This window comes from Strigops habroptila, chromosome 1, assembly GCF_004027225.2.
Source record: "Strigops habroptila isolate Jane chromosome 1, bStrHab1.2.pri, whole genome shotgun sequence".
Lineage (NCBI taxonomy): Eukaryota > Metazoa > Chordata > Aves > Psittaciformes > Psittacidae > Strigops > Strigops habroptila.
The window spans coordinates 112887748-112909888 of record NC_044277.2 but is presented as its reverse complement, the minus strand read 5'-3'; the positions used below and the strand labels follow the sequence as shown (position 1 = coordinate 112909888).

At 36.0% G+C, this 22141-nt stretch overlaps 1 protein-coding gene across 7 annotated transcripts in view; it reads right to left on the bottom strand.

The window, feature by feature from the left end:
• Positions 1-22141, bottom strand: part of ZNF438 (zinc finger protein 438) — a 54356-nt gene that overhangs the window by 14880 nt on the left and 17335 nt on the right. For 5 of the 7 annotated variants that reach the window (XM_030481216.1, XM_030481225.1, XM_030481188.1 and 2 more), the window contains one exon: positions 7207-7263. The exons of 1 other annotated variant lie outside the window; for it this stretch is intronic. In XM_030481216.1, coding sequence (XP_030337076.1) covers positions 7207-7234 — 28 coding nt within the window. In that variant the 5' untranslated portion in view covers positions 7235-7263. Of the gene's footprint in view, positions 1-3852; positions 4053-7206; positions 7264-8629; positions 8733-10986; positions 11057-22141 lie in introns of all 7 variants that reach the window. One more of the 7 variants, XM_030481166.1, reaches the window with a different exon arrangement.

The window sequence follows — 22141 nt, the reverse complement described above, 5'->3', positions numbered from 1 at the left end:
CCTCAACAAGGCCAAGTGCAAGGTCTTACATGTAGCTGGGGCAACCCCTGGTATCAAACAGGCTAGGGGGATGAAGGGATTGAGAGCAGCCCTGCAGAGAAGGACTTGAGGCTACTGGTGGATGAAAACCCCAACATGAGCCAACAATGTGCACCCAACAGTCCAGAGAGCCAACTGTATTCTGGACTGCACCAAACGAAGGGAGGGAGGTGATTCTGCTGGTCGAGGGAGGTGATTCCACTCCTCTACTTTGCTCTGGTGAGACCTGATCTGGAGTACTGAACCCAGCTCTGGAGTCCTCAGTACAAGAAAGACATGGACCTGTTGGAGCGAGTCCAGAGGAGGGCCACGAAGATAATCAGGGGGCTGGAGCACCTCTCCTATGAAGACAAGCTGAGCGAGTTGGGCTTGTTCAGCCTGAAGAGAAGGCTCCAGGGAGACCTTAATACTTTCAATACTTCAGGGCCTTTCAATACTTAAGGGGGCCTGTAAGAAAAATGTGGACAGACTTTTTAGCAGGGCCTGTAGCAATAAGTCAAGGCATAATGGTTTTAAACTAAAATGAGGGTAGATTTGGACTAGATTTAAGGGATAAATTTTTTACGATGAAGGTTGTGAAACACTGCAACAGGTTGCCCAGAGAGGTGGAAGATGCCCCATCCCTGGAAACATACAAGGCCGGGCTGGACATGGTTCTGAGCAATCTGATCTAGTTGAAGATGTTCCTGCTCACTGTGGAAGGGTTGGACTAGATGACCTTTGAAGGTCTCTTCCAATGCAAACCATTCTATGGTTCTAATTAACGTTTGTTTCTTCAATTAAGGCTTCTTTATGCCAATACAATCTCACCAGCATCTTGGCTCCAGTATCTCTGTTCTCAGAGAAAAGTGTAACATAAAACAATACCTATGCAAAAGCTGATCAAAAGTTAACAAATCAAGAAACCAATGCATTTAGATACTATATTATCATCATTAGACAACAAAAATAATCTAAGACATCATTCTGGATTTCTCATAGATTTAGATTTCACATATCTCTGCACTGTCACAACACAAGTCATTTTTAAAATATGTATGAAATCCTGCTTCTATAGGTAATAAGTGATCAACGGCTTTGAGGTAACCTTTCTGAGTTATTATACCAAATGTATTAGCCACATGTGGGTAAATCAATATTCAAAAGCAACATCTTATATAAAATATGGGCAACCAAGGCTTAACACAACCTCCTATAAAAAAAAGCCATTTTTGTGCTACTGTATAAAGGAATAAAGTCTTGGAAGTCTTTCCTAAAAGTCAGCACGTATATCTATATAAGAGATAAAAAGAACATATATATGGAAAAGATTTTTAAACACTCTTCTGCAATGAATTTAAAATCCATTTATTAGCAGATCCACATGTTCTCTTAACACCTTTCATGCAGTGTGTGTGAACTTTAAAAGGTTTTCATTTTTTGAAGGCACAGCCTTTCAAGTTATAAGCTACTCATTTATATTAAGGTTAACATAATTAATAGGTTTTAAGCAGATCAAAATATTTTCATATCAAGAAATGAAAACTGACATAAAGAGAGCTACACATAAAGCATCTGTAATTTTTAATAACTTTTCCCACCTTTGCAGTTGAAGAAATCACACAGAGATTTTTCTCACTATGGCAATAAGAGAACTTGGGAATAAGGTTTATGCAGATAAATCTTTGGGCTCAAGATGGTACCTGGCCTCTGCAACCACACAAATCACACTGAAGATGAAAACACTGGTTCCTGTTTAAGCATGGAATATCTGTCAGAGAGAGACACTTAGATACATCATCAAGGCCTGTGTTTCAGCTTCTATGTGCCTCTACTAGTTTCAGCAATCAACCATGTCAAATTTCATGTGGGCATTATCTAGAAACCATGCTGCTACAACAGGACTCAACTGAGTAGAATGGAAATTATTTTGGTATCACTGCAAATCCAGTGGTTTATCTTTGTTGGTTTTGCCCAGTCATTCTGTTCCACAGAGGGTACCACCCCTGGAGATTTGTGAAGTGAGGCTTCAGTGACACAGCCACTTGGGGGAAGTAACTGTTTTGAAAATAGCTGATGGGAGGCGATGGAAGCACTGGTCATAAACTCGTAATTCATAAACCTCCAATGGCATTACAAATACAAATTAGGTACTTTAGAATGGGGATAAACAAAAGATTCAAAAGAAAGGGTTGCAATTGGAATTTTAAAAATTATTTTCTGGGAGAACTGCCAGTTGAAATGTCTTCTAGCGAGCTTCAAGAAAAATATGGACCTAAACAGTAATTCATTCACTGAAAAGTCAGTATCAATGTAAAATCCTTTTTAAACGGTCTATGAAGATCATGTCAACCCGGACAAAATTGTGATATGCCTAATATAAGTGGTAATTAATATACTTCTTTTTTCCTTAAGTGCAGGAAACAATAATTACCAAGTCTGTTGCAAAAACGAAGGCAGAATTCTTCAGAAACTATGCAGCACAAAAAGGTCAAGTAGAACCATTTTATGAATAAATCATGAAATATTTTCTGACTAGACTCTTGCTCCCCCTTCAAAAAAGCTGAGAATAGAATCTATCTTCGTCTTACTCAGACTTCAACCCTCCTTCCTTCTCTCTACAGGACAGCAAACATTCATGTCTGATTGCAGTAAGGGAATTACGCCTCTTACAAAATTTATTTTTTTAAATACTGATGTGCAAACAGAGCACAACAGAAGATTAAAGTTGCTATCCCTTTTATAAAGCATCACATTTTGGGAAAACGAGAGCACTGCTTTAGAAGAGAGCCTGTATGCAAGAGAAAACAAACAGTTAATTCACCCCTTTGGCTCAATAGAGCAAATATATTTCACTTAAGGCATTAAAAGCATCTGTATGGTAACTTCTGTGGTACAAACCTCAGAAAGTGCTCCCTCATTAAAGATGAACAGAGGATCAGAAGATTGTCAGTCTTGGCCTGGCCTATTCTGAGTCTTCAAGTATGAACTATACACAGGGTTTATCATTCCCCAAAGAAAGGGCCAGAACACAGAACAGATTGTTAACTTAGATGACAGTTGGAAAGTATTTTCTGAGGGATTTTGTGAATTGCTCATTTCCTTTAAAAATGACCTAAGTGATCTAACTTTTGAAAGCGGAATCTCTATCCAGGCATTCTGTTTGCTCTAGCTGTCCCCCCTTTTCGTTCTTCATGACCCAAATTTCTTCAGAAAAAGACTCTACAGTTCTGGCTGAGATATGCCAACATTGCCACCTGTAATCAATTCCACTAAGGATTAAAACAAATATAAAGATTAGAGGATCTCCTCAGTACTTCAAATAGACATGTATATTTTTTCAAAGACAGACACGGGTCTGTATAGCACAGGAAAACTAAAACATCTCCTGAAAGGCTACGGTCCTCGATAGGAAGACATTAGTTTTCAGAACATACAAAACTATTACCTGCTGCTGAACCTGAACATAACTAGATCTTTCTGGCAGTAGGATGTAGCAGAAAACAATTTAAATTACAGTATCTGAATGTTTTTCCTCCCCCTATGCATAATTACAATTATTTGCGATGCTTATTGGCATTGCTAAGCACGCCCACACTAGCCACTGTCTTGTTTAAAGGCAGCACCAGATCTCAAAAGAAGGTGCTGGATGTGCTGTAAAGGAATTGTTTGAATACATCGCTTCTAAGTGATAATGTATCAGCAAACTCTTGTAAGGGGTGCCAGCATGTGAGGGAATGAAAACAGGAATGCAGTCAACAGGAATGCAGGCCAAAGATTATATTCTTAACTTGCCGTGTGCTGAACTCTCAGTACATTTCTAATTAAATTCACTTGTATCTGGCTGTGCTGGCAGACAAAGGAGCCCCTCGGTGCAGAGTCCAGCAGGGGGAGTCGGGCGGCCGTCACCGCTGCCTCTGGCCACCGCCGGAGCTGGGCAAGCTTTGCTGCGGACGGGAAGGCCGCACAGGGCACTTTCTCTTCCTTCTTTTAAGTGCCAGCTCAGACTAGATCTGACACTCACGTCAATTACCCTACAGTAATTTTCAAACAACGGAAAAGCTAAACTATTTGTTTAATAATTTTGGAATGCTAAATACGGCTTCTATTGAAAAATCCTCAAAGTCATGAAATCTTCTACAGCACCACATACAGCCTTTAGAGTTATGTTATTATCCCAAAATGTTCTAATTTTGCCAATTTTTCAGTCAATTCAGTTTTTTGTACGAACTTGAAAACATCTTGAAGCGAAGCAGTTGAGCCTTCCTGTTAGAAGCGATCACTTCTATTAAACTATTTAGTATCTTCTGTAACTGCAGTACAATTGTTGTGCGAGAGAGTTAAAAATAAAAAAAAAAACCTTCACGGATTTTGTGTTAATCTAGCTAATGTCAAAAAACCCACGTCCATGTTACTAAAAACATCAGTATTTATAACAGATGTTCTTCTTTTGGTAGACATCTGAAAACGAAGCACTGTTACCAACATATTTTCCCATCCCAAGCAACACCCTGAAATCTTTGTCAAACTTTCTCGCTTTCATCATTGCTCAGCTCATCACACAAACCATCTGCATAAATAAAGATGTAAGCATCTGCTGTATGGCAAATGGTCTCAAGGGCAGATGTTTTTATCCTTGCATTCATGTCACTGGCTTGGATACATTATTTGAACAGATGTACACAATCTGAAAGTGTTGTGTCCCACAGTGAAATGTCTCCAACTGCTTTCTATCAAAGTACATAAATGCTATTTGCACCTGCATTTATGTTAATGATATAAAGGCAGCAGGGGTTCCAGCAAAGTGAGAGCTGATGCTAAGAAACGCATTTACATGGCTAATGAAGTTTGAGATCTCCCAGCACCAAATGACCCTACTAACATGGATACAAAATGTACTATACAATGACTTTTTAAAAACTACATGATTTTGTAAAAAATTAAAATAAGTACACTCAAGTGTGTGTTAAGTGTGTGTTAAGTTAAGAGTGACTTAACTAAAACGTTTTATAAATCTGACAATGCCAAAGGTGTTTCAGTTCTCTAAGGCACACTGATATTTTACGTCATTATGGAGCACTGTAAAAACCATCCAGCACTTGCTCAATAACAAATATTAACATGAATGTGAATGACAGGATATAATGCTTCAATGATAATTTCATAATTCCTAGGAAAAAATTAAAATCTTAGAAGTTAAATATTTCTCATTATTCAGAAAAGTATATCTGTTTGACAATGGAGCCACATTGTTCAATTGCTTATTATGTAAATGATAATCATCTTGCTTATAAAATATTTTAAATTGAGAAAAATTGAGACGCCCTGAAGCAGTACATATGATATTACAGAACTCCCTCTATCACATGACAAACGGTATAAGCGATGGGTTTACGCTGTCACTCAAAGAACCTGCACTAACCTTTATCTCCATACTTAACTGAAACATAACAAGCATTTCTGAAGTATAGAAAGACAGGCAAAAATCATATACTGAATGTAACTGATGGATAGAGTCTACTTCCAATACCATTTATTTACAAATCTTATATTTGTAAGAAATGTACCAATGTTATAGTTGTACATAAATCTTTATAAATTGCTAACAGCCTCAACATTTTCAAAGTGCCACACCATGTTTAAGAAACAAAAGTGATGCTTGATGTAAGGATAAAAAAGAGTGATAGTAAAAGAATAAAAAAAACCCCATATACTGAGACTAGTATATTTGTAGAGTATCATGACTTCACACTGATACAGCTCCTGGCCAGGATCTGGTTATGATTTCTAACACGAACCCTTACTTCCAAAGCTTACGACATGGCTCCTGTAATTCAGTCTGGGTGCAAGCTGATAACAGGATACTGACTGGAATGGATTTTTGTTTAGGAAAAGAAAAAAAGGTTAAAAAAAATCTCAAAAGCGAATGATTTCAGTTTCAAGCCTATATTCTCTTGTTATTCAGAAATGACTTCAATATAAAGATAACTCATTCCATTCAACTATAGCAGTGGTTAAATTCCTATTATTTAAAGGAAGAATTAAATTAAGGCTTTTAAGTATTAGAATTAAGTATTTCAGTCATAAGTATATGGATGAAGAGCACACTGCAGGGTAGATAACTCTACACAACACTAAGTACTGTCTCTCTTGAAAGAATAGTCCCATTAGACGCAGAACTCGTCAACTAAGATCAATTTGCGTGACATCCTTCTGGAATAGCTTCCTCAGAATTATTACAGTATCATAAAAATACTCAGTCTTCACAAAACAGGTAAAGTATAAACTTAAATGACAGTAAAAGCTCAAGGCTTCAAGTTAAGTAATATATAGTACTTTTCTTAATTAACATAAGTACTAACAATGAAAATTTAACTGACAACCTGCAATGGTTCTGAAAGGTCCATTAGTGCTTATGTCATATCCATCAAACATTCACTCACATTTAAGAAGTATCATTAAAAATGACAGTCAAGTTCAAAATCATACTTAAACATTAGCATTGTGACACAGATCAAAAGGGAAAGGAAATTAAAGTTATGGCTACACATTTAGAGGCTTGGGAATACACAGTTGCAGCACGGATATTTAATAAAAAAACAGAGGGGAAAATCCAAGACCCTAACCCTACTGGAAAAATAAATCACCAAAAGATGATGTTTAAAGAGACAAAACATAGAAGAAATACAGTTAAGCACAAATATTCTTACTAAGGATAGGAATGCTGGAGAAATGGCACTTAGAATCTAAAAATCTAAGTTTATATTTAGAAAACATTTATTTTCTTGTTTGTGCTAGTCCTGTAGCACAACTTGCAAATAGATCTACCCCAAATTATATGGGGGTCAAATATGACAATGATTTTTAAATATATGAGGATGAAAAAAACTGTAATAAACCCTGAACACTTAATTCTGCTGAATCAACCAAGAAGTAGATGAATACATTCCAAGTTTCAACTACAGGTGGTAACAGTAATTAGCAATGTCCTACAGAAGAAAACAATTTTAGTTATCGCAATCGTTTAAAGTGATAAATTCTGCAGTATAATGGCTTCTTTAAAAACACATATCAGGGTAGAATATTAGACACGAATTATACAGTGACTTAATGATGACGACATTTCTTCCACATTTTGAACCACAAGTATCTAATTTCTCAAAAAAATAGAGGAAGTATATACTATACCTGCAGAAAAAGTTAAAGGATTCTGCATTATGACCTTTAATAGTTACGACAACGTTCCTGCAAAGAAGAAATACAGATACTTAGAAGCTCTGATAATTTTTCAGAAACAAACAAACAAAAAGAACAGGAAAATGGCAATAGTTTTCAAAAACTGTATTTCAGAAAGGATCCCAGTATGCCTACACCTCATGCGAAAACACCACCAGAGTTTTAAACCAAGTGTTTCTCTGGATCACACATACCCTTATATGCACTCTCTATATTTCAACAGTGGGTACAACTAACTTAGGCTTCTTATAACTGAAAACCCCTTTTAAAGACAGAAAAGGAGACACTTCATGAATTCCAGTGTGACAATGCATTCTGAAAAATCACAGCCAATGTAGGCTTAAGCAATCATTTTTCTTCAAATATCTGACTGCATGAATCCCATATAACCGACTGACAAGCAGAATCTTCCATGGATGCTACAATTAAGATGTTAGCTTGCATTTGCAAAGCAAACATTACACTGCCACCTCTCCTGAATTTAACCACAAAATTTGATACATAATGTTTGACATAAAATGGCATTACATCAAGTAACCACCCAGTAACTTCAGAGTTGGCTATTTCTTCCCAGTGCAGTCAGCATGTTGCTCCAGCTTTCATCAACTGTGATTCAAAAGTCAAGTAAAAAAGACACAGTATAATACAAAGACAGTATAAAATTGTCCTGTTAACCACTTAGAGATTATCATAAAAGGGTCTACCTTTTGGAATGGCTGCATAATAGTCTGGTTCAACTGACCACCACTAACATGTCAGAAGTCAGACAGAGTATAAAACTCCTGTTCTCCCGATACAGCTGGAGGCTTTGGGAAGGTAACCAGCAAGTATACTGACCAACATACATTGAACTTCAACTGCTTGGGGGTTTACTTGTATCTAGGCTTTCATACCAGTGCATATCTATAACATTTCCCATAAGCAGAGGAGTTGTGTGGATGCAGAGTTTGCTTACCTTCCTGGCTAATTTAACAGCCAGTAGAATCTTACCTAAAGAACATTCAGATATGCACTCAAGAGCTCCCTTCTGAGCACGTGAAGTAACAACAAATTGGTTTTGGATATATACAAAAATAGTTAGGACAAATTCTGATGCAATTACCAAACACAAAAGTAAGTCTTGAATATGTTTCTTTACTGTTACGCAATTGACTCAAAAAGCAGTGGTAAGGTTCCAGAAAGGAGACGGTTCTGTGGGCAGCAGTAAAGTATAAAAGAGGCAAAACCAATTTCATTTCCAGGAAGTTCAATACTAAAGCATAAAAGAAAATTGATTGTGTCTGCTGTGAGGAGACCTCACACAGAGCAAACAGGTGAGGTTCTTTGGTACATGTATCTCCTGTGCTGAGCCATATGTAATAAGAAGATCTCGTACCTAAACCAGCCCCTCCTAGCAGAGGTTTGCCAATGCATAAGACCAGATACCAGGCTGCCTCAAAGAGCCTCTGTCCGTGGTACTTAAGCAGTCAACCTGCCATCTGTCAGACCCACTACACAAACATATGCCAGCTCATCTAGAGGTAGTTTCACATCGTGGTAACATACAGACAATTCCCTCTTAAACTGCAAGAATGAGCAGACTACATGGATGTAAGTTTAGACTGGCAAAAGACTTCTAGAAACCAGGGTGGCCTTTCAACTTGTCACCCACAGCGTAAGACATACTTCCTTAAGGCCATATTGCTCAACAAGATCTTTCTACAGAATCAAAGTTAGAAGTTTTTATTCCACTTCAGGATTTCCAACACTTCAAAACATACTGAAGTAGTTACGGCAACACGTATTATTGTGAAAAACAACGTAAGAAATTATGCCGAAATTGAGGTTCTCAAAATTATTATTCTGAAGTCACATTTTTGTAGGTTTTCATGGTCCCTCCTAGTTGTAGGGAGCACAAAATCACCTAAATCATCTAAACCCACTTAAGGTTACTAATTCCTCTTAGAATTATAGTAAGCAAACTAGACTTCAGGATACTGATCAACAATTCTTAGAATATCATAATGAAATACAAGCTCCACATCTTCTTCCAGGCATTCACAAACCCTAACACAGAAAATTGGACCATACAAATCCAAACGTTTGAATTCAACCCTAACTTCAGTAAGATAATGGTCTTGATCTAGAAAATCCAGTTCTTCTTTGAGAGACTACTAGATTGACCAGCTACTGCCAATTAAAAAAAGGGTAATTTTTCAAATTGACTTTTCATTTTCTAGCCATTCACAAATATTTTTTGTTGTTGTTGTTACACCAAGGAACCTTTCATAGCCCACTTTCCCCCCCCCGCCCCCCCAGATATTTAATCAAGTAACCTTCTTTTTTGGAAAAACAGAACAAATCAAGATTTTTGAAGTCAGGGCAAGATTCTTCTTAATCATCCCTTCAAATTTTTCTATTCATCATTATATGTACAACTGTATTAAAGAATGCTTTCTCTGAATACACAGTTTACAAAGCAAACCACATAACTATGTGTGACTGTTCTGTCTGCATTTTACATTATTTTCAAATTCATTAGCAGGGATACTGCATTTTTGATCACTTCCTAGTTCTAGTCTCGGAACCAGTCCTACCAGAACTTTACTACAAGTATAATGATTCATGTTCCTTTCTCACCGACTGTTTCTGACATCTTTCAGCTAGGTTGTAACATGTTTAACAGATACTTAATATCTACATACGTTTGATGCCTATCCTAACCATGAACCGCAGTCTTATCGAAAAGTTCTGAAATTTTGAATCAACACACAGCACAGAAGTTGAGGGATATAACATCTATACAGCTGCCTATACCTGCCACCCTAACAATTCAGGAGGTTCCGTTGTTTTTATTGAATACTGAGGAGGCAAACATTCTTACAGTCTTTCCTCATTATATTTGAGTCCAGTACTGGTTCTTTCCAAATACAGAAGTTGACATTGATTATTTCTATCTGGCATCATCATCAATTTTTCTCTGGGAGCCTATCCCAATGATGAAATTTTTAAAATTCTATATAATTTTTGAATCTATTTTTCTCAGTTTGTAACTCTACCATAGGACAAAAAATAAAATCATTCAAGTTGCAGTACTTCAGAACTCAAAATATTTCTCTCTAAATCTGCTGCTGACTGCTCAAAAATGAAATCTGTTGGAAAAATTTCAAGTGAAGTGGAGTTAGACAGAATTAAAAAGCAAAAATTATCTTAATGCCACAAAATAAGGTCTATCACTTGCCTATACTATGCCTATACTACTCCTTATGTTACCACAGAATGAAAAGATAAATGAATTTTCAACCAGAAGAAGCAAAAATATCAATAAATGGGAAAAACGCCTGCACTGTAAATTGGTCTTTAACAATCAAAGGAAGCAGAGCATATACGTGTAATAATTTAAAAGCAATTTTCACAGAAAGATACCCACAGGTCTTTTACATGAAATTGGTGTCCTGAGATACAGACTGAATATCAGGTGAACCCAATTAACCTAATTTGATGCTTATGCATACCAAGACATTTATTTTAGATGTTACACAAAATCCTTTAGGATACTACACAAAAAACGATAAATAGGCTGTAAAGGTTATGACATTAATTTTACTGTCATTCTCATGCTTTAAGCAGACATCAAAACTAAAAATCTCATCCTCTGGGAAGGAAGAACTATCTGAAAGTAATTACAGTACTTATTATCATAACAGTATTAAACTAAACCACTATGACCCTAACTGAATTTATTTTTGGTACCTTTTGTTAAAAGAATAAAGCTTCTCAATGACGACTACACCTTCTAATGCAGGGAACATTAGTTCTAGTACTGGAAGAAAGCATTAAATCAAATCTTGTAATTTCATATTAAGCTTAATTAGGAATTTTAATTTAAAATTAGGCATGTCAAGAAGTGTTAGTCAAATATTACTACATCATTTCATTTCAGAAGGAAAACATTCATATTGAAAGAAAAATTAAATACTTAGTACAGTTTATAAAAGATGTTCTCCTAACAGAGGCCCACAAAATGTTTTTATTTCAAAAGCTATTTTATTCACTTCCTTTTTCACACCTGTTCTTTCACATACTGTGCCATCTTGCAAATGACAATGCCATGCAAACATTATTTCCCAAAAATTTAGGAACTTCTCAATGGAAACCAAGTTCCCCAGAAAGCATGAATGAATCATACCAGCCTAACTCCAGGAAAGTTAGCAAAATCTGTTGGTATTTAAAGGCTGAGTTAGACTTGAAATGAAAGATTAAAACATTGGAGCTACACAAAAATCCTGAGGAAAGTAAAACTGACAGACATATTGATTGAGTAGTGTAACACACAAAAGCATTTGTTCAAGCAAGTACATTTGCCAAAAGCCTGCAGTGCTTGGCTACTTTATAAAATCAAGCACAAGGCATTAAGGCGATTTCTTTAAACTCTCCAAAACTCTTAACCCCAATCACCAAGCAATAGCTGATACGTATTTCTGAAAACCTGCAAAACTATTCTGCATAACCCTATGCAAATCTTCAGTCACAGAAGTCTGATTTATTCTCATACAAAATTTTCTATTTTAAATCATATTTTAACACTAGGATTTCATCCTATATCAGTAGACCCTCATAGATCTATATCTGAAGAGATATGCACGTAGCCTCAAACAACAGCTTTCTCACAAGAGAAATTACATACTGCTTCTGCTTCCACACTTAAGTAATTAATCAGGGAGAAATGTGTGTCAGTGGCAGAATTCTTTTGGCTGTGTCCATTAGGTGACTTCAACAGACAGCCAAAAAGAAACAGAAGCCTCACTGCAATTGGTCACTTTTCCCAGTACAAACCTAGCAGAACTTCAAACCCAGGCTATTTTTAAATTTTCGGTCATCCTATGAGATGGACCAGTCTGAGCACATTTCCTGAACTCAAAGCCTTACATTGCACTGAATGCCTCAGTGGTAATCCTGGACAAAAATTCTTCCCTTCATACTTTGTTAGGTGAAGATAGAATGGTTGGCTGGCATGCCTACACCATGCCCATCTGTCAGAGTGGAACTGTGCCTACATGACAGGTTCTACGCTGCTTTCAGTAACATGTTGCTGATAATAAAAGCTTATTTATGAAACAACTCAGGGCAACTTCAACATTTGGCTTAAAATGAAAAGCAAATGAAAAGTAATTCCTTTTCTTGAGGAGACAAATCCTTTGAAATCAACTTCTGAGGTTCTTCAATTGTATGAATAAATATCAGCATATACACTGCAAGAAACGAAGATGTTCCACACATTTTCTACTATTGCAGACAGCCAAGCATACAGTCTCAGTAATTCTTATTTTAGAACTGTAACTATCTCCAAGAGAGCAAATTGAAAGACCTGCAAAAGAATTTATAAAAGCTAAGTTTCTCAAAAGGACACCTGGCAGAAGAGAAAGCTAAAGAAAGAGCAACACTGATACTTCATTTTATGAAATCTATGTGTATTAAATAAATTGTAGTTTAACAGATTTTACGACTGCAAATAACTCCAACTATTTTGCATTTGAGAAAACAACTCCATTCTGAAAAACTAAAAAAGAAAAGCAAGTAACAGCACAGTTGCTATTATGCCTAATATTAGACAATTCACAGAATGCCAAAAAATAACTTTTTCTTCCCCCCAGATTTCTACTTTAAAATGACAAATTGTTATTTTATGTTTTCTTAGTAGTATTGCTTTGAATGCCATGGAGTCCTATATAATTCCATATCTGTACAGATATCTTTGCTATTATTCTGTATTAAAAGGTCAAAGCTTCTGATTTTAAAACACAGTCTTGGATCTTACTGTTGTGAAAGTAACTGTGAAATGATGAATAAGCACAGATTGCAACATTTCGTTCTTCATTCCCAGGGCCACTGGAAACGATAGTTCTGGAAAATGCAAACTGATTTTATTTTTATAAGACTTTACATGAAATCTCTGCTGTCAAAGGCTCTTATACTTTAAATTCAAATTAATTCATTAAAAAAAACCCCAATCAATCCAACCAAAACAACACAAAAACCAAACCAAGGCACAGAAATGTATGTAAGTATGCTTACTTGGCAATGGCTACTCTAGAATTTACTTTAAAATTCAAACTCCGCAATTCCTTCTACTGCTGTTCTACGCTCCCTGCCATGTTACTGTGGTCCTAAACTAAACATTAATTTATTGCTTGTGTACATACTGCTAAGAAGTTTTGTCAGGATTCTCAACAATGCAGTTTCATTAAGACAGAATATCTATATATCTTACAATTCGTAATGTCATTCATAGTAGAATTGCAGTACACCATTATGGTTTTCAATTTGCAATACCTGATTAAACTGTGAGACTTTCTGACTTTGCTGTTGTTCATAATTAATGGCTGCTTCAGTCTAATAAGGACAGAATACATAATTTATCCTTCACTATGTATCTGCTGCAGCACATTAGCTTTCTTTTCAGATAAACAGTATCACAAATACTAATCAGTGATTTCATCGCACTTATAATAAAACTTCATAGCATTAGACAAACATTTGCAATTGTGTACACGGCTACTCACATAATCGTTCTAGGACATCCCATCCAACTTCCCTACTTAAAGCAGGGTCAACACTGGGTTTAGGGCTTTGTTCAGATGGGTCTGGAAAACCTCCAACTTCAACAAGTGCCTTTCAGAAATCAAATTATATTTGCCACTTGACAATAACAGATAGCCTGAAAATCACAATATCATTGGGTCAATGCACACAGGACAGACTGTTCCAGCAACTTCTATTACAATGCTCTTACCACACTTCAGAATTAGCTAAAAAGGTACTCAAAAACCTCTTTCCGTATTTCATGCTATGCTGAAGGATTAAAGATAATTTGACTGAGTAACAGAGAACAAAGATATCTTATAAAAATTGCCACATACACTTTTTATTTACTTGCTCTTACACTACAGATAAATATGTTATTTCAAAGAGTACAATAAGTTAATGTACAACAAAGGTACCAACCAAAATTAAAGATTACTAAAGGAAAGACCAAAAAAACCCATTATTTGCTTTTTCACATTACTTGCTTTTTTCCATTTTCCTCAACTTTGACATATAATGAATAAGTTATTACTGGTAGCGTAATGACAGTTTTCCACTGAAAATGAAGTTTTAAGATTCTGTCAATTATCAATTTAGGCTTCAGAAACAGCCAGTCAGGACTCCAATGCAGAAAGCAGAGCAAGTGTTCTGTTTTCTTAATTTGGTAGTCCTAACATATTTTAGAGATATTTGATACCTCAGAACTTACTCACACATGGTCAAAATGTATTTGAATGTCTCAGGTAACAGAGCCCTAAAAATTCCTTTAATAATTTAAGGATTAAGACTAGTGTATGATACATTCACCTGCACACTCTGACTGACTCAAGTTTGAAACGTGGCACTGAAGTCTTCACAATGTCATAGCTAGTCCTTAAATTATGGCTGAACAAGAAACAATCGATGCCTAAACACTTATTCTATTTTGACTATTTTGGGTTATTTGCACACTAACCTGAATCCCTCAGATAAAACTTACTGTGTCATTCAGGAAGGATTTTGTACAGGGTTTTTGTTATTTTAATAAAGTTCAGGTGTGCTGTTATTGTTCTACTTAGCAGAAAGTTAACCAACAGTTGACAAAAAGCAAAAAGACACTCCAAACTTTGCACAGTGAATTGCCTTTGGAATTCTGACTCGAATAACAGAATTTCTTCTGGTTTTACAGCTGCAGACTTGAGCATAGTACTAAATTTTGCCATTTTACTAAGTAAGTTAAGTAAGCATAGTTTCTGTAAGAATTTCCATTATGGAGTTTCTTAAAAAGTTAGCTAGAGAGCTTTCAGTCAGAAAGCTACATTCTGACATTTATAATGTCTGTGCAGCAATATCTACTGTGCAAAAAATTACACTGCGTTTTAAAAAGTAACTTCAATTGTCTTATTTACAGACTGAAGTAAAACAAGTATTCAAGAACTGAAAACAAATAAATAAATAAAAAAAAGGAGCTTACTGTTACATGGCATAGAGGACAAAGTGAGAAGACGAACCTATGACTTTGCCTGATCAAGCAGTAAATAAGCTAGGCCAACACAGTATGTATTTCCAAGATGTTGAAATTAAAATCACATATCAACTAATGACTTTTAAGAGAAAGTCCTCCCCAAAAGGGCTCACCTGTAACACACACATTTCCGAAAAGTTAAAGAAACAAAGAAGAGAAAAAGGGTATTAGTGCCAAAAAAAGAAAATAATGCACAATGCCTAAAACCAATCTAAACATACTAGATTCTAAGGCCTAATTTCTCTCAATGAAAAAAGCTCTTAGTACAAATTATACACTGAAATATCTAGTTTGTTATGCTGAAGGAAAAGGCCTATTTTCTTCAGCTGAATTAAAAAATAACCTGTAAATTCTACAGAAGAAGTATTCACTTGAGAATGTGTAACTGTTGTGAGGCACAGCTGGTGCTTGCAGATTGCCCTGTACTGAAAAATACACCAGATAAATAGTCAGCTGCACAAAGAACTGCTCAATTCTTCCGGTGCTACACTGATTCTCCCCCCAAACCTTGCCTCTAACATTGCTAATCTAGACTTTGTTTCAGGGCTAAGGACCTTTATTCTCAACAGCTGCATGCTCAGTACACTTTAAGAACACATAGACTTTTAAAACCAGAGATGTAAACATAATAGTTGGATTTTCTTTATCATGGTGAGCATTATAAACATTGCTCAACTACGAATTAAATCCTATGTTTCCCAAACATGATCTTACTCACCAGAAAGGAACATGTTCTTAACAGGACACACTTAAAAACCCTGTAAAAATCTAATGAGTGGCATAAGCAACTTAAATCCTGTATGGCTTCCACCTTTACTGCCTTCTAAGCATATAATGAACTGTTCTACACTGGAAGAATCATCAAATTAGTTTACAACTTAGGACATAATCTCACTGAAACACGTTCATAAACTCACAAGTTCTGAGTTTAGTGCAAAAATTAAAAGGTTACATTTTATTTAAGTTCTGTCACAGTAAGTACCTTAAGTGCTAAAGAATATTGCATACATTTCATACGTGTAGATAAAAAGAATTCCCAACACACAACTAATGAAGCCAAAATTATCTTACAAAATTAAGGGCAGTTCAACTTCCACAGCCAAAGAAACGGATACAGCTGTAGAACCCTTGTGAACTACAACTCTTGTGAACACTGCACCAAGAGAAGCAATTGGCCAGCTGTGTGCTGAGGAGCATCCTCCTTTCCTGCTGCTGCTGCTGTGCCCAAACTATTTCATACAGACCCCAGCAGAGAAGTTCAGCTGTTTGCCTGCATTCTTTGCTCAGTCACACCCCTCTCATTTTCTGGGAAAGGACTGTCACCGCTTCAATGGACTCTCCTGCATGGAATGCCCCAATTCTCTGGCTGGGAGATCCCAGTAGTCTGACCTAACTGACAAAGCAACTGCTAGGCCAAAGTGACTGATATATTGTTTATTTTAAGAACAACCAGAATATAAGACAGTATATTCTCTGGTCAATCTCGTATAAACACATTTCTTAATATCAATTGTAAAATTTAGACAGACAAAAATATTCCATAAGCTTATCTAGACTTGGTGTCACTGCTTGATTGATTAGCTTCCAGAAGCAACATAAAATAGTGGCTGTTCAAACTGGCACACCATTCACCAAAGAGTACACAGGACATTTGCAAGACAAAAATGTATATCCATATACTACGATTTACTTAAATTATACCTTTTTTACAGGATTTATTACTGTCTATCAGCACAATGTTACTGATAAATATACCTTCTTATTACAAAAACCTTCACACTGATAAACATACAAAAAAGAATAAATCAAAGTCCAACCTGTCCTAGCTCACTGCCTTCGCTCACTTATCTTGCGTTGTTTTCAGTGTGCAAATAGTCCTTGCCAATATAACTTTCATTTTTGTATCCACTAGCCTGTTTGTTGTTTGAAAAATGTTAAAGGCGCAGAGCTTCAAAGACTATCAGCCATACTTAATGAAGTGTCCTCAAAACATGTTCATGGAGAAAAAATGTGAAATAAACATGTCAAAATTATTCCTGGCCACTGTCCAGCAACCAGCTGTGGTGTGCAGACTATGCTAACCCTGGGAACATTCTTCTTTCTCTACGAGCCTCCAGCTTTGCCTTCTGTTGCTAAGGATATTTGTATTCCTAATTCATTCAGTTAAATCTCAAACTAAGCAAGACCAAACTGAATTAGTACTTCAAGAGAAAAACAATTAAGCATGACCAAGCTTTTAGAGCAACTAGGGTTTTGTGGTTTGACACACATTACCTTTTCATTCATTTCCCATAAAAACCATGCTGTGGGACACCTGTACTGCAAAGTCTTCAAATTCTGATACTGAAGTTCTGCTCACTTAGGGTAATTAAATAACCAAACATCTATTTTTTTGAATAGTGGCACTAATTCCTACATTATGGCCAAATTCAAACTTTGGTCATCATAATCTCAGTCCACAGCAAGGTTATTGAGCAAAGCCTCACTGAAGCTATTTTCAGCCATGTTAGGGACAAGAAGGAGACTGGGAACAGCCAGCACATATCTATCAAGGGTAAATCATACCCAACTAACCTAACTACATTCTATGATGACTAGTGCTGTGTATAAAATGAGGGCAGTGGGTGCTGTTCATTTTGAATTTATGAAGGTCTCTGACATGGTCTCCCATAGTATCCTTGCAAGCAAATTGGTAATATATGTATTGGATGATAAGGTGCATGGAAAACCGGCTGGACTATCAGGCTAAAGGGTGGTGGTGATCAGTGGTATAAAGCTCAACTGGCAATCAGTTACACCAGTGGTATGCTTCTGGGTTCAATCCTGAAGCCAACACTGTTTAATATCTTTATTAATGACCTGGATAATGCAATAGAATGCACTGCTAGCATGTGTGCAGTTGATATGAAACGGGAGGGCAGGGCCTCTATTCAAAATGACCTAGACAAGCTGGAAGAAAGAGCTACCAGGAATCTGTGAAACTCAACCAGGGTGAAGGCAAGTGCAAGCACCTTCCCATGGAGTAACCCCATGCAGCACTACGAGTTTGTGCCTGACTTGCCCAATCAGATCAACCTGCATTATGCAATTCTTCTTTAAATTTTCACTGACAGCATACTGCTATGCCTTTTCAAGGTGCTCATATACTTTCTAAATTTGAGCACATTAGTTTCGCTTCCCTTTCAGCCTTCTAGAAGTTCTCCACTGTTCCATGATTTGTTAAAACTCAAAATTAGTAATTCATATAGCTTCTAAGCTTTTCTTTTAGTATCTGTTGGTGTCAGTGCAGCAGATTTAAAAACATTTAATAGTTGCTGGTACAGTAATAATATGTTCTTTCCATCACTAATGATGGAGGAGGTGAGATGTAAAAGCATAATCCAGCCTCTTTCTGAATACAGAACATAATATTTATTGAATATTTATGCCTCTTTCTGCACAGCAGAAATTCATCATCCTTGCCCGTTATAGGACTTCTGTTACTAAGCTTTTATATCCTTCAACAAGTTCTATATTTAAAGAACTCTATTGTACTCTACTGCCCACAAGTTTTTATTAATATCTTTACCTCCTTAACTGTCTTGAAGCTATGTAGTGCTTGTCATCATCAGCTCCCCATTCTTTAAACTGTATTACTAACTTCACTCCCCTTCTTACCTTGTTTTACTCAAATAAAATGTGTTTCCTAAGAGAAGAATTGCTCTGGGTGTATCTAAACGAGCAAGTAATTGTAAAGTTAGTGAGATTCTTATGCTCAAGTATTCCTTGTTTTTAAAGTTTGCTTCTCTTTTAACAATTGAAGCAGGAGATATGTGCATGCAGAACTTGTTCTTGGCTCTGAACATGCAAAGTTAGGTCACAGTTCCTAACACATCTGCACTATTTATTCTACGCACATCAAAAAGAAAACCTGCACAGAATCAACTAGAATAATACCGCTTTTATTTTTTAGAAAATTAATGTATATTTATGTATGAAGAGGTATTTCAGAAGCTTCAGAAAAAGATCAGTGGCCACCTGATCTATCAGCACAAACTTCCTGTACATGCAACAATCTGAATTCTCCTAATTTTGCTTTATGAAGTACACAAGTTTTAAGGAACTACTCATGTTTCTAGGATAAGAATTACATTTGTAAAAAGCCTCCAATATATTTTGTCAGTTAAAACATTGGCATAGTACCACTTTACTTGTCTTTTGAATTGTGAGAACTGTTAAAGTCGGCAACAAAATGTTTAATATACAAGACCACAGAATAATCTGTATGGTTTTGCTGTTACATTTTAGTTTTCACAGAGGTTCTCCAGTAGACACTTATAAAATGTTTTAACATACAAGTTATTTCAGTCCAGTATCATTTTCATTACAAAGCTGTGATTTTGTTTGGGGTTTTTTTAATTAGTCATTTCGCTTTATCTCTAAAAACTAGCACTAAATAGCAGAAATATACAATCTGACAAGGAATGCGATATCCCAGAAGATTTAGGTAAGAGTTTTAATACAAAAAGAACATTAGTGAATGCATTTCTGTACAAATAAAAATCAATGCTTCCCTTGCAGCAAAGCAGAAAACCCTACATATTATCTCTATCACACTAATTTTCTCTCTGTAAAGTCCATCTGCCTTTAACTAATAATGAAATAACTTCAGATTATCTTAAACTTTATATTTTCACATGTGCACTGGGTGCATACCAACAACCCGCACCTTCTTCTGCATCAAACATTCATTCATCCAGCCCAACTATTTATGTTAGAGCACAGGAGGGAAGAGAAAAAATAATGGTGATAAGACATTTTCCACTTTTCTTCCACAGATATTTCTGATCTGTGTGAATCCACTTACTGCATGCAGGCGTCATGATCCATAGCATGTAAATGTCACTGATCATGCTACAAGTTTGAACTGAATTAACCTTAAAAAAGTAACATGCAATGGCAATGACAAAGAGTTCTGCTCAAAGCCACAGTCCTTTGATTAAACTAATAAAATAAGTATTTCCATTGGTGACAGTTACCTTTAAAGATACACAGGTAACTCATTTTTTCAGTATTTCAGGCTACATACAAACATAATCTGTAAGTATTTGCAAAACTGTCCACTGCAATAGCGGTAACACCTACTGTACTTAAAGATGGTGAAAATCCACAGACTGGAATCCAAATTAATTTTATACAGATGGAAGAATGAGCTTTAAGATTCTGAAAAGCATAGTTTTGGATAGAATTTTTAAAAGAATCCTCCAATATATATACATTTAGCAGATCACATAGAAAGCATAAAACTACTTTAGGCATCCGACCAGATGGCAAGAATCGGACTTTTTCTACACAGGATAAACACATTTATATTCAAAAATGTAGTGCATTCCTGTTTCCTAACCCCTTGCAAACTGTAAAATATCTTTTAAAGTTCTCTATATTCATGACTATCCATCTAAAACCACACAATTAAAAAGCCTTCAAAATACAGACAAAGCTTAAAAAAAATCATGGGGGGTGGGAGTGGGGTACTTCACCTCAAATGTTAAAAATGTCACGATGCTTCATCTTCTCTTAGCACAAAACAAAAAAATGCCAGCATGCCTATTACTATACTTCATCCACTTTTCTTCACCTGCTAAACAGTAGTCTCTGAATGGGGTAAACTGGGCAGTAAAACTCAACATTAGCAAAGCCTATCAAGTATCTTTTTATTCCTATATTTATCTATGGGGCACAGAAGATGCTTAAACTAGTCAGTGAGAGTAAGTTATTTCCATCACTGAACTTGAATGCTTTCTGTAAATAGTCAGAAATAATAGACACCTGGGATCCTGCTTGTTATATTACTGCAAACATCAATAAATTGCAGAGAGAAAGGCTGTTTCTCCCTTCAAAAATCATTTTACTTAGTACAAATTCAGTGAATGCATATAAGCTGGATGCATGCTTTGTGAACTCTGAAAAGTGATACTTTCAAAAATATATGAATCAACCAGAAACAAAAAATGAAACTTAAATATTAGGTGTAAATGGGAAAATTCTCACCCCAGTACCCCAAACTTTGTTTCCCATTCCAGAACAAAACAATGCCACCTGAAATTCATTAACAAATATAAACACATGTCCTGGTTTCAATTATTTCAGATAAACAACAAATCGTTTTTTTCTCAATGCGTATGATTCCGAAGCCAAGAGTGTGTGCAGACCACCAGGTCCAAGAGAACAGTCCACCAATCCTCAGCTAAGCTGGAATTACTATCTTCAGTGCCAAGTCTTAAATGTACAGCTGCTTTTGTCAGCTGAGTATTATTTAATTTTAAGCTACAGAAATCATGCCCATTTCATTTTTTAAACGAAAGATGGCAGTTTTACCCAGGATACCTGCTTTTTCTCCTTAAAAGCAGTGCTTAAACCAAGCAATTCTGAGTGGGCAGTGTAACAGAAGAGAGATTTTTGTCTCAAGTAGCAACTACACAGTCTGAAAACTGTTCTATTCCTCTTTTCTTCCTCATACATATTTTTGACAAACTAAGAAAACTGTTTCCATTAATATTTCAAGAACATTTTCAAGCTTTTACGCCAAACATTTTAATTTTCAGGCAACAACAGGCAGGAGAGTATTTAATTCTGCTAACATTTGGGTTGTAAAAACCTTATTTCCTACCAAGAACACAAAACTGTAGCTGCACTGCCTAACTTTTCAACATTCTATTCTACTATATGTTGCAAGCATTTTATAATAAAGCTTAAATGTTTTCAGAGGGAAAACATGGTGATGATTTAACACAGTCTTCCAAAGTGACAGGGGAAGCTAAAGAAAGAACTGGTCAGGAA